This window comes from Euleptes europaea, chromosome 14 (assembly GCF_029931775.1).
Source record: "Euleptes europaea isolate rEulEur1 chromosome 14, rEulEur1.hap1, whole genome shotgun sequence".
In the NCBI taxonomy this organism is placed as follows: domain Eukaryota; kingdom Metazoa; phylum Chordata; class Lepidosauria; order Squamata; family Sphaerodactylidae; genus Euleptes; species Euleptes europaea.
Genome location: NC_079325.1, coordinates 4,209,740 through 4,223,916, shown reverse-complemented (window position 1 = coordinate 4,223,916; position 14,177 = coordinate 4,209,740). Strand labels below are relative to the sequence as shown.

At 48.1% G+C, this 14,177-nt stretch overlaps 2 protein-coding genes across 3 annotated transcripts; one reads left to right on the top strand and one right to left on the bottom strand.

Annotated features, from left to right (window-relative positions):
• The first annotated feature begins 2,098 nt into the window (after positions 1 to 2,098).
• On the top strand, positions 2,099 to 3,646 carry CFAP68 (cilia and flagella associated protein 68). Its single transcript, XM_056860240.1, has 3 exons — positions 2,099 to 2,323; positions 2,916 to 2,982; positions 3,468 to 3,646. The coding sequence occupies exons 1-3, from the start codon at positions 2,099 to 2,101 to the stop codon at positions 3,644 to 3,646; spliced, it is 471 nt and encodes a 156-aa protein (XP_056716218.1).
• Positions 3,647 to 4,804: 1,158 nt separating this feature from the next.
• Positions 4,805 to 10,486, bottom strand: CRYAB (crystallin alpha B). Of its 2 annotated transcripts, none has more exons than XM_056860238.1 (3): positions 10,273 to 10,486; positions 5,938 to 6,063; positions 4,805 to 5,023 (listed from the first exon to the last, which is right to left on the bottom strand). In XM_056860238.1, exons 1-3 carry the CDS (start codon positions 10,468 to 10,470, stop codon positions 4,820 to 4,822), a joined length of 528 nt encoding a protein of 175 aa, XP_056716216.1. In that variant the 5' UTR covers positions 10,471 to 10,486; the 3' UTR covers positions 4,805 to 4,819. The 2 variants fall into 2 exon arrangements, with proteins under 2 accessions (XP_056716216.1, XP_056716217.1); XM_056860239.1 differs by having other exon boundaries at positions 5,938 to 6,060.
• Positions 10,487 to 14,177: the final 3,691 nt, after the last annotated feature.

Below are 14,177 nucleotides of genomic sequence, written 5' to 3'. Positions count from 1 at the left end.
AGTTGTCTTAGGCGAGGGGTCCCCAACCTTTTTGAGCCTGTAGGCACCTTTGGACTTCTGGCAGAGCAAAAAGGCTGCCACAGCTTACCGTCAGTGAAAATCCTTGTGCTGTGGTGGTAGCTACTGCCATAGCAACTTTTTTAGAAATCTGCGCAACCAATCAAATCTCCAACGGCCAGTCAGAAGCCTTGCTGGGAAGCCCCAGTCTGCCCTACCCTACATGGTGTAGTGGTTAAGAGCGGTGGTTTGGAGCAGTGGACTCTACTCTGGTGAACCAGGTTTGATTCCCTACTCCTCCACATGAGCGGTGGATGCTAATGTGGTGAACTGGATTTGTTTCCCCACTCCTACACATGAAGCCAGCTGGGTGACCTTGGGCTAGTCACAGCTCTCTTAGAGCTCTCTCAGCCCCACCTACCTCACAGGGTGTCTGTTGTAGGGAGGGGAAGGTGATTGTAAGCCAGTTTGAGTCTTCCTTAAGTGGTAGAGCAAGCAGGCATATAAAAACCAACTTCTCTTCTTCTTCAAATCACTTGGTGGGCTCCAGAAAACGTGTCAGCAGGCACCACATTGGGGACCCCAATTTTAGGCTGTTGCAACAAAATTAAACGAATCCAGTAGCACCTGCAAGACTAACAGTAGTTGGAGTTTACTTCATCCAATACATGTCTTCATGCATCGGGTGAAATGAGCTCTGACTCACCAAAGTTTGCACTGGAATAATTTACTTTCATCTTCAAGGTGCCATTGGACTCCTGGTAGGGTGCTCGTGACAAATAGCACAATTTGTTTTGAAGACACTTTTTTTGCATTCCCCCTTTTTCACTTTTTTTCCATTTAAACATTTATTAGGTTGAAGCAGACTATTCTTTACAATACGGGCCTGAATAAAAGTTCTCTAGGTTCAAGGCTTATTGACACTAGAGAAAATCCATCCTCTTCCCCTTCTTAACATACATCTATATAGTGCTTTCTATTTTCAGAGCACTTCACTTTGTCTTGTAATCCCTACAGCATCCCAGTAAGGTAGGCCACTATGATTATATCCAGATTGCAGATGGTGTGGATGACTTGCCTGCGTCCTCCTCATGAGTTTGCGATGGGATTTTAACTGGCAACCTCCTGCCCTGCCACTCCTTCTCTTAGTCCCTCTGCCATGCCATCTCCCATGTAACATTATAATCCTCTGTTCCTTGTATTCAGAAGCAATGAACTTTGTATCTCTTGTTGATGTAAGAGGCTTTTATCATGAAAGAGGACACCCACCAATGAAAAAAGCAAGAGTCCAGGAGCACCTTAAAAACTAACAAAATTTCTGGCAGGGTATGAGATTTTGTGAGTCACGACTCACTTCTTCAGATACAGCTAGAATGTGAGTCATCTGTTCTTAAGTAGAGAAATGACATCCTGGACACCTTGCTAAAGGGACAATGACTGTTCCACTGCGACAACATATCATGTTCACCACTTTTCTCACATCCAAAATGTGCAGCTGAGCGATAATGACACACAGATATCAAATTGCTTAACTCAGAACTGATGCACTTGGTGCTCTGAAGTGTTTTGGGTTTTTAAACCTGCAAAGGCCATTTCCCCAGTGTGCTTGCACACTTTCTCAGCTGCTCTCAAAATTCTGAGGGCAACAAGCATGCTGTCGTCATCAAGCTAGTGGGGAGAGTATTTTTTTAAACTCCAGGGCCCAATTGGTCAGGCAGACTTTTTGGCTTTCATCCGGCCACTGTGTGAACAGACTGCTGGACTTGGTCTGATCCAACAGGGCTTTTTTTTAGGTTCCTCCATCTTCCTTTCCTCTCAGTTCCTCTGAGCATTGTTCCTGAAGCATGCTCAGTCCTCACCAGGCTAGGTGTAGGATTTTTAAAGAACATTTGCCAAGTTATTTTTTTCTGCATCGCTGGGGAGTCCCCAGAGTATGTAAGAAACCCTTCCCTTTTCTGTTGACGACCCCAGCTAGGAATCTACAAGCGGGTTCTCAGTTCTTCAGCTGTATTGCTGATGAGTATTTGGGTCAAGGCCTGGCAGTTAAATGAGACACTCTGTTTCGTGTCTTCAACCCCTTTTCCATTTTTTCCGTTAGGCCATGTCCCTCTCCTGCTTCTTCAACCCTCACCATGGCTGTTCGTTAAATGCCAATGGCCACGGGGAAGTGTGGGCAGACTGGAACAGCACATCCAAGTTCTTCCAGTATGGTTGGAGGTGCACCACCAACGAAGACTCTTACTCTAACAAAACTCTGCTGGGCAACTGGAATCAGGAGCGCTATGACATTCGGAGAGTTCTGCAGCCCAAACCTCTCCCTTCCCAGGTAAGAGCATCGGCTTCCAACCGCCTGGCTTGTAAGCTTGTGAAGCTTGGGGTCAGGAAGCAATTTTCCTCCAGGCCAGATTGGCCAGGTGCCCTGGAGGGTTATTTTCCCATCTTCTGGGCATGGAGTAGGGGGTCACTGGGGGTGGGGGTGGGGAGTTATGCATTTCCTGCATTGTGCAGGTGGTTGGACTAGATGACCCTGGTGGTCCCTTCCAACTCTATGATTCTATTCTATGATTGGGGAGGTGCTGTGGCTCAGTGGAAGAGCCTCTGCTTTGGATGCAGAAGGGCTGTGGCTCAGTGGTAGAGCATCTGCTTGGCATACAGAAGGTCCCAGGTTCAATCCCCAGCATCTCCAGTTAAAGAGACTAGGCGATGTGCAAGACCTCTGCCTGAGACCCCTGAGAGCCACTGCCAGTCTGAGTAGGCAATACTGACTTCGATGGACCAAGGGTCTCATTCAGTATAAGGCAGTTTCATGTGTTCATGTGAGATATTCCGGCAGGAGGATCTAACTATTGAAGAACCAACATGACTTGATTCAGATAGTTTCTTAGCCAAATGGCACTAAGTCTGGGTTTCCCTTTCAGTTCAGCCACTACTTCGAGCCCACCTACTTGTCGGATTATTCCAAGGAAATGCCTCGCAGTACAAGAAGTAGGTGCCAAAAACTGAAACTCAGGTAGAGAACTCGAAGGGGGGGGGGACCCAAATGCCCATCCACTCCCTCCCTCGTTGCTGAATCTTCTATACCCCGAATATATTGGAACCGTTTGGGGATGGAATGGGTTACAGTGTGTTAAAACAGATAAACATTCTGAACAGATTAGCTCAGATCAGGGAGGAATGCTGGCTGTGTATCTTCTGGGTTGCAGTGTATAATCTGAAGTGCCCCATGGGCTTCCAAGGTGGGTTAGAAATTCAATAAATAAATGACTAGCTTGGCCTAGTCTGGGCTATCCAGGTCAGGTGGCACCAGTTTAGCTGGTTAAAAAAAGAGTTCAGCAGACAACCCCATTCGGCTTTTCCAATTTGCAGTTGCAGGATCTCGGGAGTTCAGCTTACTAGAAGCTAGGGCAGCAGTTGCCTTCTCCCTAGTTATTCCCCTTGTGTGCTCAGCCGTTGCCTTTCGCTGCCCTTAGGAGTTACGCGAGAGCCTCACTGGTTCCCCGGGCACCAGCCGGAACTGGAGCCTCCTCCAATCAAGACAACTGCTCGGTCATGCTACATGATAGACTACGAACCTCCACATGGCAGGGAACCCGCTGTGGTGGTTGAAGCAAAGACCAAGGAGCCAGAAGAGACTCAGCCGAAGAAGTAAAATTTGGGAGAGGCCTCAAGACACCCAGTCTGGAAGGCCCTGCCGATGGGACCTGGTTGCTCTTCCCCCACCAAAGGCTGGGCTGCTGTGCCGCATCATAAACTGCTATTATAATTAAAAGGAAGTACCCCCGAGTGAGAAACAGATTCTCATTAGCAATTGTGGCCCAGTATCTACTGCTCTTCTGCTGTAATATTCTGTGAAAAGCTGTCTGACATCTTAGCTTACTGGTTATTAAATTATGTTCAGTCGTGCAGCCAATGGGAGAAGAAGCCGGATGTTTGTTTGTTTTAAAATGTTTGGCTGTCTATGGTAAATGAATGGAACTCTGTGCATGTTCAGAGTCACTCTGTTACTTATTTGTTATTCAGAAGAACATCAAGATAGTTGTGCTGGTTCAGAGCTGGTTCATCTAGTCCAGCCCCCTGTTTACAGCTATGACCTGTCAGTTGCCACCCGGAAGGCAATAGCCCTCACCTGCTGACTATTCCCCAGTATTTGACAGTCAGAGGTTTTCTGCCTCATTCATCTGTAATGGCTGACCCCCAATGATAGATCTCTCCACCATAAATCTATCCAAGCCCCTTTTAAACCCCTCAAAACCAATGGCTGTCACCCTGTCTTGCGGCCGTGAGTTCTGCAAGTCAACTGTGCCCATTGTGTGAAGTAGCATTTCTGTTTGTCTGTCTTGAATCTACTGCCAGTCAGTGTCATGGGATTATCTCAAGCTATAGTACAGTGGTTCCCAAACTTTTTGGGCCACCACCCCCTTGGTTCCACCAACTCAACCCCAGCGCCTCCTACCCCATCCAACAACACAGTAGAAGGGGCCCACCTTTAGCGCCCCCCTGCTGCCCGCTTGCCCGCTAGGTAATCCCACTGCCCCCTAGGGGGTGATACTGCCCACTTTGGCAACCACTGCTCTAGTAGTATGGGTGAAAGAATACAGTTTCTGTCTATGCATAATTTGGGGGGCCACTTTGCCCCTTTGGAAAAGGCCCATCCCTAACACAGAGGCCAGCAGATGCTTATACATTGGTTTATTGGTCAGTAAACAAGCTCATCTGCTTATCTTAGCACGAATAAATAAGAGCAGCCAGTCAGCAACACCACCTGCTGCGCACAGACAGAAAGGCTTTCTTGGGTACAAAAGAGCGGGTCTGAAAGAGCCGTTTACTTCCTTTGCCCCGCTGCTAGGGCAGGTTTTTCCTCCCGGGTGATGGGGATGGTACGCTCTGGGACTTCCGTTGGTTTCCTTGGTCCATTCACTGTGAGGACACCATCAGAAGAGAGGGAGGAAGTGATGGAGAGGGGATCCACATCAGTTGGGATCTTGTATTTCCTGTTGAACTCTCTGGCTACGAAGCCTTGTTCATCCTTGTTTGGGGGAGAGGAACAGTTAAACCAAGTGTGTCATTTTGTGGTTTTCAAGACGGTGTACACAGAACTCCCAAGAGGTCTCCCATGCAGCACTGATCAGTCCCATACCCATCTAACCTCATATAACCTCCAGCCATCCCTGTGAATCATAGCTTTTGCTATGGGGATGGGCCAAAATTCAGTATTAGCACACATGCTTTGTATGTGCAAGATCCCTGGTCCAGTCCCCAGTATCTCCCATTGCAAAGTAACTCAATAGGTTTGGGAAAGGCTCTCTACCTTGGAGAGAGCCTGAAGAACTGCTGCCAGTCTAAGTGGACAGAAGTAAGCTAAATAGGTTTACTGAACACTCTCACATGTTCCAGCCAGGGCCTTCTTGGGCTCATTGAACCCTCTTATGTTTCAGCCAGGGCCTTCCTGGGCTTTATTCAGGTAATGGCAGGCCTTCTGTTACCAACTTTCTCTTAGGCCTTGCTCATGCAAACAGTTGATCATGAGCTAATAGTGCCCTGATTGGATCGAATAGACTGAACCACTGCAAATGGGAGATGCCAGCTTTGAATGTCCTTAGAATCTAGCACAAGGGAAAGAAAGGCACCGCCTCCCTCTCTTTGTCTCCTGTGCTGGTTTTTCAGTTTTCAGGGTTTTTTTCAACAGAGGCGAATGTTGCCAACTGTGATCCTCCATAATCCTCTGCCTGCAGTCTGAAGTGGCACGGTCCATTCCTCAGTGTTCCACCCCCTCTTTCTCCTACTTGTGTGAACAGAGCCTTTGAGGCTCTCACAGGAGAGGAATAACAGCATTGTTGACATCTCCATTTTTGATGGGCATCCTAGTTTGAAAAGGATGAGCTCTGCTGTTCCTCCCACCCTCGTCCCATCTCCCGGCCTAGTACCTTGACCGCAACTCACCTGTCGTTCCTCATGTTTCCCATGGATTTCGATCACATCTCCCAGAACCTTGACTTTTAGCTCCTCAGGAGAGAAATGCTTCACATCGATATTTACATAGAATTTGTCCTTATCCAGTCGCATCTGCTGACAAAACAGTCTGGGTAAGGCAATCTTACTGATAAAAACAATGTTTTGTATGTATTAAAATGCTTACAAAAGCTGGGTGTCATATGAAAAATGAATAGTCACAGAACTCAGCCCACCGAAGATGGAGTTCCTTGTAATGTGTACCTGAGACCCTGGAAAGCCACTGACCTGGATGGCCTAGGCTAGCCCGATCTCATCAGATCTTGGAAGCTAAGCAGGGTCAGCCCTGGCTAGTATTTGGATGGGGGACCACCAAGGAATACCAGGGTTGCTATGCAGAGGAAGGCAATCACCGATGGGGTTGCCATGGGGTTGAAAACCCGATGGGGTTGCCATAAGTTGGCTGCGACTTGACAGCATTTTCTACCATCAGACAATATTGACCTTGATGGACCAACAGTCTGCCTCGGCGTAAGTCAGATTTGTGTGCCCTGGATGTACTGAAATGGGGGCAATGCCTGTCTAAGACAGCGTCTGTTCACAATTTATTCAGAATATGGCTGCCACAATTTTTAGTGATAAGCCACAGAGAACACATTGCGCCTACTTCCTGAGATTTCATGAGTCATCAGAAGGCTTTGAGTACTTGAAGGGCTGTCGTATAGCGGACAGTGCCGAGTTGTTTTCTGTTGCCCCAGAAGGTCGGACCAGAACTAATGGGTTGAAATTAAACCAAAAGAGTTTCCGTCTAAACATTAGGAAGAACTTTCTAACAGAGCAGTTCCTCAGTAGAACATTTTATCAAGTATTCTTAGAATGGCAATGCCGCAATAAAAATCTGTTCTGTTCAGTAGAACAGGCTTCCTCAGAAGGTGGTAAGCTCTCCTTCCCTGGAGGTTTTTAAGCAGAGGCTAGATGGCCATCTGTCAGCAATGCTGATTCTAGGACCTTAGGCGGATCATGAGAGGGAGGGCATCTTGGCCATCTTCTGGGCATGGAGTAGGAGTCACTGGAGGTGTGGGGGGAGGTGTGAATTTCCTGCATTGTGCAGGGGGTTGGATTAGATGAACCTGGTGGTCTCTTCCAACTCTATGATTCTATTCTATGAGGCCAAACTCAGTGCTGGTGATTCCCGAGAGCCAGCTGGTGTAGCGGTTAAGAGCGGCGAACGCTAATCTGGAGAACTGGGTTTGTTTCCCCACTCCTCCACAAGAAGCCAAGGGTGACCTTGGGCTAGTCACAGTTTGCTCTGAACTCTCTCAGCCTCACGTACTTCACAAGGTGCCTGTTGTGGGGAGGAGAAGGAAAGGTAATTGTAAGCCGGTTTGATTCTCCTTATAAAGGTAGAGAAAATTGGCATATAAAAACCAACTCTTCTTCTTTAAAGCCCTTACTGATACTGATCTGTGATGGCTGCCTGAGTGCCTTCCGGCTATATCCTACCTGCTTACTAAGATCTGCTGGAGAACACTCACTGGTTATTCCCTATCGGGATGGTGGCCGCTTCTCTGCAGGCTTTCTCTGCTGTGGTCCTCGGGTTACAGAACCAGCTGTCCACTGCGGTGGTTGAGGTCTGGGCCCTTGCTATGTCCTGGAGGGCCTTGGAGAACCATTCAAGTCCAGTAGCACCTCACAGACCAATGAGATTTCAAAGCTCCCTTAAGGTGCTACTAGACTCAGATTTTTCTCTTCCGCTGTAGACCAATGTGGCTACCCACCTGAAATGGTCTTCTTGGAGATTCATATTTCTCTCAGGTTTCAGTAGCTTATATCAGGATATATATTAAATGCTGCTGATTCTTGTTGCTGACTATTGATTTGTTTCCTCTGCTTTTTAACTGCTCAATAGCCAGTGTTAACTGTTGATTAGCATATCTCTTGATTAGTTTATTTGTATTACTTCATCGTTTGTAACTCTGTGTGGTTGCTTCTTCAGAGGGGTGGGAAAAGGTCCCCCACCCCCCCACTATGGAAGCAGAAGCAAGGCAGGTAGGGGCAGCCACCAGCTGGCCACCTGGGGCAAAATCCCTGTGTGGGAACAGCCTTTGAGAGTTAAGCCCACCTTTTCTTCTGTGGAACTCAAGACCACGTGCATTGGGGAGCTTTCCTATCCGGGCATTGGCCAGGCCCAGAGCGGCATCACCTTTAATTTTTTATCATGTGCCTTCACACTAGTTCCTGGCCCTTTCTGCTGAACAGTGAGTCATAACTCTAATAACAATACTAATAGGGAAATAAATTGACATGGTCCCTGTTCATAGGCTTAGAGCTTAGAGTAAACCGCTAGCTGTTCCTCATCCCCAAAATGAAGGTCTGGCCCATCAGCCAAACGAAACCAAGCCTGGCCGGCATGTGACGGCTTCTCCGCATCAGCACCACAACTGGGTTGTGTCTGAACAGAAACTCTACAACAGAAAAGACGGAGACAGAAGAAATTCAGCAGAGTAACCACCCTTGGGAATAGCTACTCCAAAAGCAAATCTATAAATAGAAATGTGGAACTAGAACGGATTTTCCCAGGGGCAACTACAACAGCATATGCCTAACTCTCTGCCAATCAGCCTGCATTGGACACAAAACCCCATGTGGCCAGTCGTGACCGTAAGAAGTGCCATAATGCCGTCTGCAGGGAAGGAAACTACAGTCATCACAGAACGCTCAATGAAGGCCTGATTGCAGGAAGAATGAATGACTGCACTGTTACGGCTGCTGATTTAGCTGGCTTTAAAAGAGGATGCGACAAGTTCATGGAGGAAAGGATCATCAATGGCTATCAGCCTGAGCCTCCATGTTCAGAGGAAGTAATCCCCCGACCACCATTTGCCACGGGCAACAAGCGGGGCCGGCTCTTGCCTTCTAAGGGTGTCTGATTGGCCACTGTGTGAACACAAGACTAGAGGGACCACTGGTCTTACTTAGCTGCTCTTATGTTGTCGTGTTAACAGAATATGTGAGTGGCGTCCAGATGTTCCCAAAGTTCCAGCCATTCTCAGGCATAATTCCTGCACTAGTCAGAGCCATTACTGGGCAGTGGTTAGAGTTCCAGGCCTGGACCTGGATTAAAAACCCCAAACGAAGTAGATAGGTCGACGGTCAACTGCCCTGTGCATCTGGAAGGATGCTTGGAAGTTGTTCCCAGGCTATGACATCATCCCCCTTGGGAAACCTGCTTGAACCTCAACCCGGCCATGTTCCAGAAGTGGTGGACTCAGTCCCCGAAGAGCATCTCTTGTACCACTGAAACAAATACTCTTGTACAGCGCCCACTCATTTCAATGGGCTCGCACAATTTCCCAGTGCGGAAATTAGGCTCAAAGTAAGGCCAATTTGACAAGCAGTTCTTAAACTTTTTTTTTTTTTTTTACATTGCCAGGGTCTGTAATTTGAAGGTAGAATCTACCTGTGCATTTGAAATGGTTTTCTGCTTTTGGTTCTGCTTTTGGTTTTGTAGGCCCTCTGTTCCAGTCTAAAAACTATTCTTATTATTGCTGGTGGAAATTATTGCTTTTGTGGCCAAGGAAGAGGGAACGCTGATTGCTTTTATTGTTACCAGATTTTTAGGCTGATTTTGTCATTTAAAAAAAATCTATTTATTTACTTAATTTACTTCATCAATATGCCCTGCCTTTTTCCCCAACAGGCACCCCACGCAGCTTACATCATTCTGGTCTACATTTTATCCTCACAACAACCCTATGACATGGGTGAGGCAGAGAGGGTGCGACTGGGCCAAGGTCAGCCAGCGAGCTTCCATGGTTGATTGAGGATTCAAACCTGGGTCTCCCAGATCCTAGTCCAACACTCTAACCACTACACCGTATTGGCTGTCTCTTATACAGCATTGTTAACATCACAGATTCTTACCTCAAACTTGATCTAAAAAGCCAACAAGTTAATTGCCGAAGGGATTAATAGGGATTAGGAAGAAGAGTTGGTTTTTATGTGCCAACTTTCTCTACCACTTAAGGAAGAATCAAACCAGCTTACAATCTCCTTCTCTTCCTCTCCCCACAGCAGACACCCTGTGAGGTAGGTGGGGCTGAGAGAGCTCTAAGAGCTGTGGCTAGCCCAAGGTCGTCAAGCAGGCTGCATGTGGAGGAGTGGGGAATCAAACCTGGTTCTCCAGATCAGACTCCACTGCTCTTAACCACTACACCACACTGGCTCTCTATTAATAGAGCTCGGGACTGAGACAATGACAAGTATTTCTGGGGTCCATGACCACTGGAGGGGTTAAAGTGCGTTTAACAAGAGAGGGAATATTACCTCTGAGAATCTGTTCTCTAGCCAGCCGGGGATCCTTAGAAAGGAGGGTCTGAAGAGGAAAGGGCTGAGCGCCGAGCCGCTGGAGAACAGCTCCGTTTCTGCAAGGTGGTCCCCGAAAGCCTGGTTGAAGATGCGGCTCGGCGACAGGGCGGACAACAAGGGCCTGCGGAAGAAAGGATGGTGAACGGAGATATCCATCTGGATGGGTCCTAGAGGAAGCACTGGGCAGCGGTGTGGTCCCGGCAGCCGAGAGCCGGGGTTTTATATACTGTCCGGTGGCAAGCCTTGCCCCGGCTGAACCCTCTGGAACTGTGATGTCAGGTGTTTTATTGTCCCTGCTCCCCGATCTGCACCATTCCACACGGGCTGCCCGATTAGCCGGGGATTTGCTTGCTCCTGACTGGCATTGCCTAGGGGGAAAGAACACAGCTAAATTCTACCCGGTCAGCAAGAAATGCCCTCCCCATTCCCGCCTTTCTGTGAAAAGTCCAGGATCCGGCTGGCATCCCCACCCACTGCAGATGCCAGTGGAAGCCACGCAGTTGCTATCTTTGTCTCGCAAGCAGGGAAACAAAAGAGACCTTTGTCTCCATCGCTCAGGTTCTGGTTTGTGGTGATGTCACTCTCTGCCAGGGAACAACGAGACCCTTATTCCTTGTGTGGGCTGAGTTCAAGCCAAATTTTGATCAGATAAAAACTTCCTTCCTCTCTCATAATGCTAAGTACAGGGTCAGCAAAGCAACTGATGAGTCATAACCCCAGGATCGGCACTGTGCATAATTCTCCTGCAGAACTCACTGCCACAAGATACAATGGTTGCAGTACCATCCTAAACACAGTTGACTTCGATGGGCTAGGAAGGGTGTGGTTTTTCTTAGGATTGCGCTGTTAGAGCAGGTAGAGGATCATCCTAGGAACAGGGAGAGGTCAGGATCTGCACTCAGCCATGAAACTCTCTGGGTGACATTGGGCCAGTCACTGCTGCCCTAAGCTCCAGGGAGAAAGGGTGGAACAAAGATAACATAATCTATAGGAAGAGCCAGTAGGGTTTTTTGTTTGTTTTGGCATCAAGTTGCAGCCAACTTAAAGCAATGCCGGAGGCAAGAGACGTTCAGAGGTGCTTTGCCATTGCCTGCTTCTGCGTCGCAACCCTGGCCTTCCTCCCATCCAAATACTGACCAGAGCCAACCCTGCTTAGCTTCCAGACTATGATTAGCTTGGCCTAGTCTGGGCTATCCAGGTCAGGCAGCACCAGTTTGGGTGGTTAAAAAAAGAGTTCAGCAGACAACCACTCTATTGGCAGATTTCAGCCAAGATATGTAAACATAGCACCCCCCTGTAAAAATGCATTGTACCTCTAATGGCAGGAACAACCAGGGGACAAGTGACTCTTTGAGCTCTGCTAGGGGTGCCAAACTCCAGGTGGGGCCTTGAGAAGTCTTGGAATCACAACCGATCTCCAGTCTACAGAGATCAGCTCCCCTGGCTCCACACACACACCCCAATACCCAGGGATTTCCTAATCCAGAGTTAGCAGTCCTTGCAGACTTTCTGGGGCATTCTGTTGTTTTCCACTGGAAACCAAACGCTCGTCCTTGGTTTGATCCAGCATGGCCATTCCTCACGTTCCAAAGGCTTTTTTGTTCACTTTACTTCCATTCTCATAGCATTGAGGGAACCCCCACCCCCAGTTTCCAGTTTCTGTCATGCCTGGTTTGAGACCTTTGAGTGTTTACTTCCTCGTGTCCCGCCCCCAAACCTGAAACTTTCCTTTTACATTCACGTGGCTGCTAACAATATGCAGTGACTCATCTGAACTCTGCTGGGTTAAATTTAAAACTGGGAGCCAGGCTGGTTGCAGAAGGCTCGTGAATGGAGACACAGCGACGGAGCCAGCGTTTCTGCCAGCCGTTACGCCACTGCCAGCCGAGCATGACATGAATGCTGCTAGTCCTGTTCTGACTTTCTCTGTTCCTGGGCCTTCGCCCCGTCTCTCCATGGGTGTAGCCAGTGTAGGCGGCATCCATAGCTGACAGGTTCCTCCTGCCAGTCCACACTCGAGTACCCAGGGTACCCAGCCTGGCACACCCCTACAGGGGCACCGTGGAGTGCCAGGCACTCCAAGTATCAGGGAGCTACTGCTGGAAACAACCTTGGCCTAGCCTGACTTTGATCTCGTCCAGAAACATGACATGCGTGTTCCTAGAATCACAGAGTTGGAGGGTCCATAGAGGCCATCTAGTCCAACCCCCTGCTTAATGCAGCGTCAGCCTAGAGCATCCCTGACAAGTGCTTGTCCAGCCTCGGCTTAAAGACAGCCAGGGAGGGGGAGCTCACCACCTCCCTAGGTAGCTGATTCCACTGTCAAACAACTCTTAACATAAAAAATGTTTCCCTAATATCCAGCCGATACCTTTCCGCCCGCAATTTAAACCCATTATTGCGAGTCCTATCCTCTGCAGCCAACAGGAACAGCTCCCTGCCCTCCACTAAGTGGCAGCCCTTCAAATACTTCAAGAGAGAAATCATGTCCCCCCTCAACCTCCTCCAGACTAAACACTCCCTCAGCCTTTCCTCACAGGGCTTGGTCTCCAGGCCCCTGATCATCCTCATCATTCTCCTCTGCACCCGTTCGATTCTGTCATCCTTTTTGAAGTGAGGCCTCCAGAAATGCACTCAATACCCATAATGTGCTCATTTTCGTACAAGAGGAATGTAGATGCACAGATGGGATTTGATGGCAGAGTTGAAATTAAATTTTGCATCGGTGCGTTGCTTGGCAGATGGGTTGCAAGTTTCACCTGAAATGCCATCCTTCAAACATTTCCAAATTCTGTGTCGGGATTCAGTTTTTTTAGGAAGCCTTTTCCACAATGCAAATGTGTTTTGCAGATGAATGTTAAGGAAATGACTTTGCCCCCAACCCACACACAACACAGCAATTCGATACAACATATATCTTGCCCATTTGTAACAAGGGATAGTCATTGGTTCTTGTGGGTTATCCGGGCTGTGTAACCGTGGTCTTGGTATTTTCTTTCCTGACATTTTGCCAGCAGCTGTGGCAGCCTGGAAAGAAAATACCAAGACCACGGTTACACAGCCCGGATAACCCACAAGAACCAATGAACTCTGACCGTGAAAGCCTTCGACAATACTTTAAGGGATAGTCAGTTTCACTCTGCAAAGGAAAGGAATGGACACAGCACACATATGCATACACACACACACAAGGGGCGACATCACACGAAGCTGCCTTATACCGAATCAGACCCTTGGCCCATCAAGGTCAGTATTGTCTACTCAGACTGGCAGTGGTTCTCCAGGGTCTCAGGCAGAGAAAGGTATTTCACATCACCTGCTACTTGAACATTTTAACAGGAGATGCTGGGGATTGAACCTGAGACCCTTGGCATGCCAAGCAGATGCTCTGCCACTCAGCCATGGCCCCTCCCCTCACAGATCCCTGCAATAATTTTCTTTTTTAAGATGTGGGGAGAGATTATAAGCAGAAGACTGGCGTGGGGGTAGGCACAACTTTTGTGTTATAAATTGCTTCATCTCCACAGGGTTCAAAAAGATGAGCACATTCTTGTGTAACGTATGTACGCTTGGTCCCTATATATTGGAGCTTGTGGGGTGATCAGAGGCAAAAGCAGCTGTCTACATGTAAGACACAAATAAACACACAAAAAAGCACAGATTTATTGGGCAAAGTCTAGGTATCCTTCAGTCTGAGCTCCCAGCTCTCGCTCTCTCTTCAAGTTTCTAGTTCTTATGTTCGCATAGCTGGGTTGGAAAGTATGTGTGCACCACGAAATCTCAGGGGGTGAATACAATTTCCATTTGGAGGGGGGGGTATCATTCCATGTGCAGTGTCCCCGGCCCCCACTGCCAGCTGTGCT

What these genes read in the sequence shown, in the direction of transcription:
- CFAP68 (XM_056860240.1), top strand. Translation starts at nt 2,099, where the DNA reads ATGTCCCTCTCCTGCTTCTTCAACCCTCACCATGGCTGTTCGTTAAAT. An exon ending in CCAAACCTCTCCCTTCCCAG is followed by an intron (nt 2,324 to 2,915) that starts GTAAGAGCATCG and finishes TTTCCCTTTCAG; the next exon opens with TTCAGCCACTACTTCGAGCC. An exon ending in AATGCCTCGCAGTACAAGAA is followed by an intron (nt 2,983 to 3,467) that starts GTAGGTGCCAAA and finishes CGCTGCCCTTAG; the next exon opens with GAGTTACGCGAGAGCCTCAC.
- CRYAB (XM_056860238.1), bottom strand. Translation starts at nt 10,470, where the DNA reads ATGGATATCTCCGTTCACCATCCTTTCTTCCGCAGGCCCTTGTTGTCC. An exon ending in TAGAGAACAGATTCTCAGAG is followed by an intron (nt 6,064 to 10,272) that starts GTAATATTCCCT and finishes CTGTTTTGTCAG; the next exon opens with CAGATGCGACTGGATAAGGA. An exon ending in GGAAACATGAGGAACGACAG is followed by an intron (nt 5,024 to 5,937) that starts GTGAGTTGCGGT and finishes CCCCCAAACAAG; the next exon opens with GATGAACAAGGCTTCGTAGC.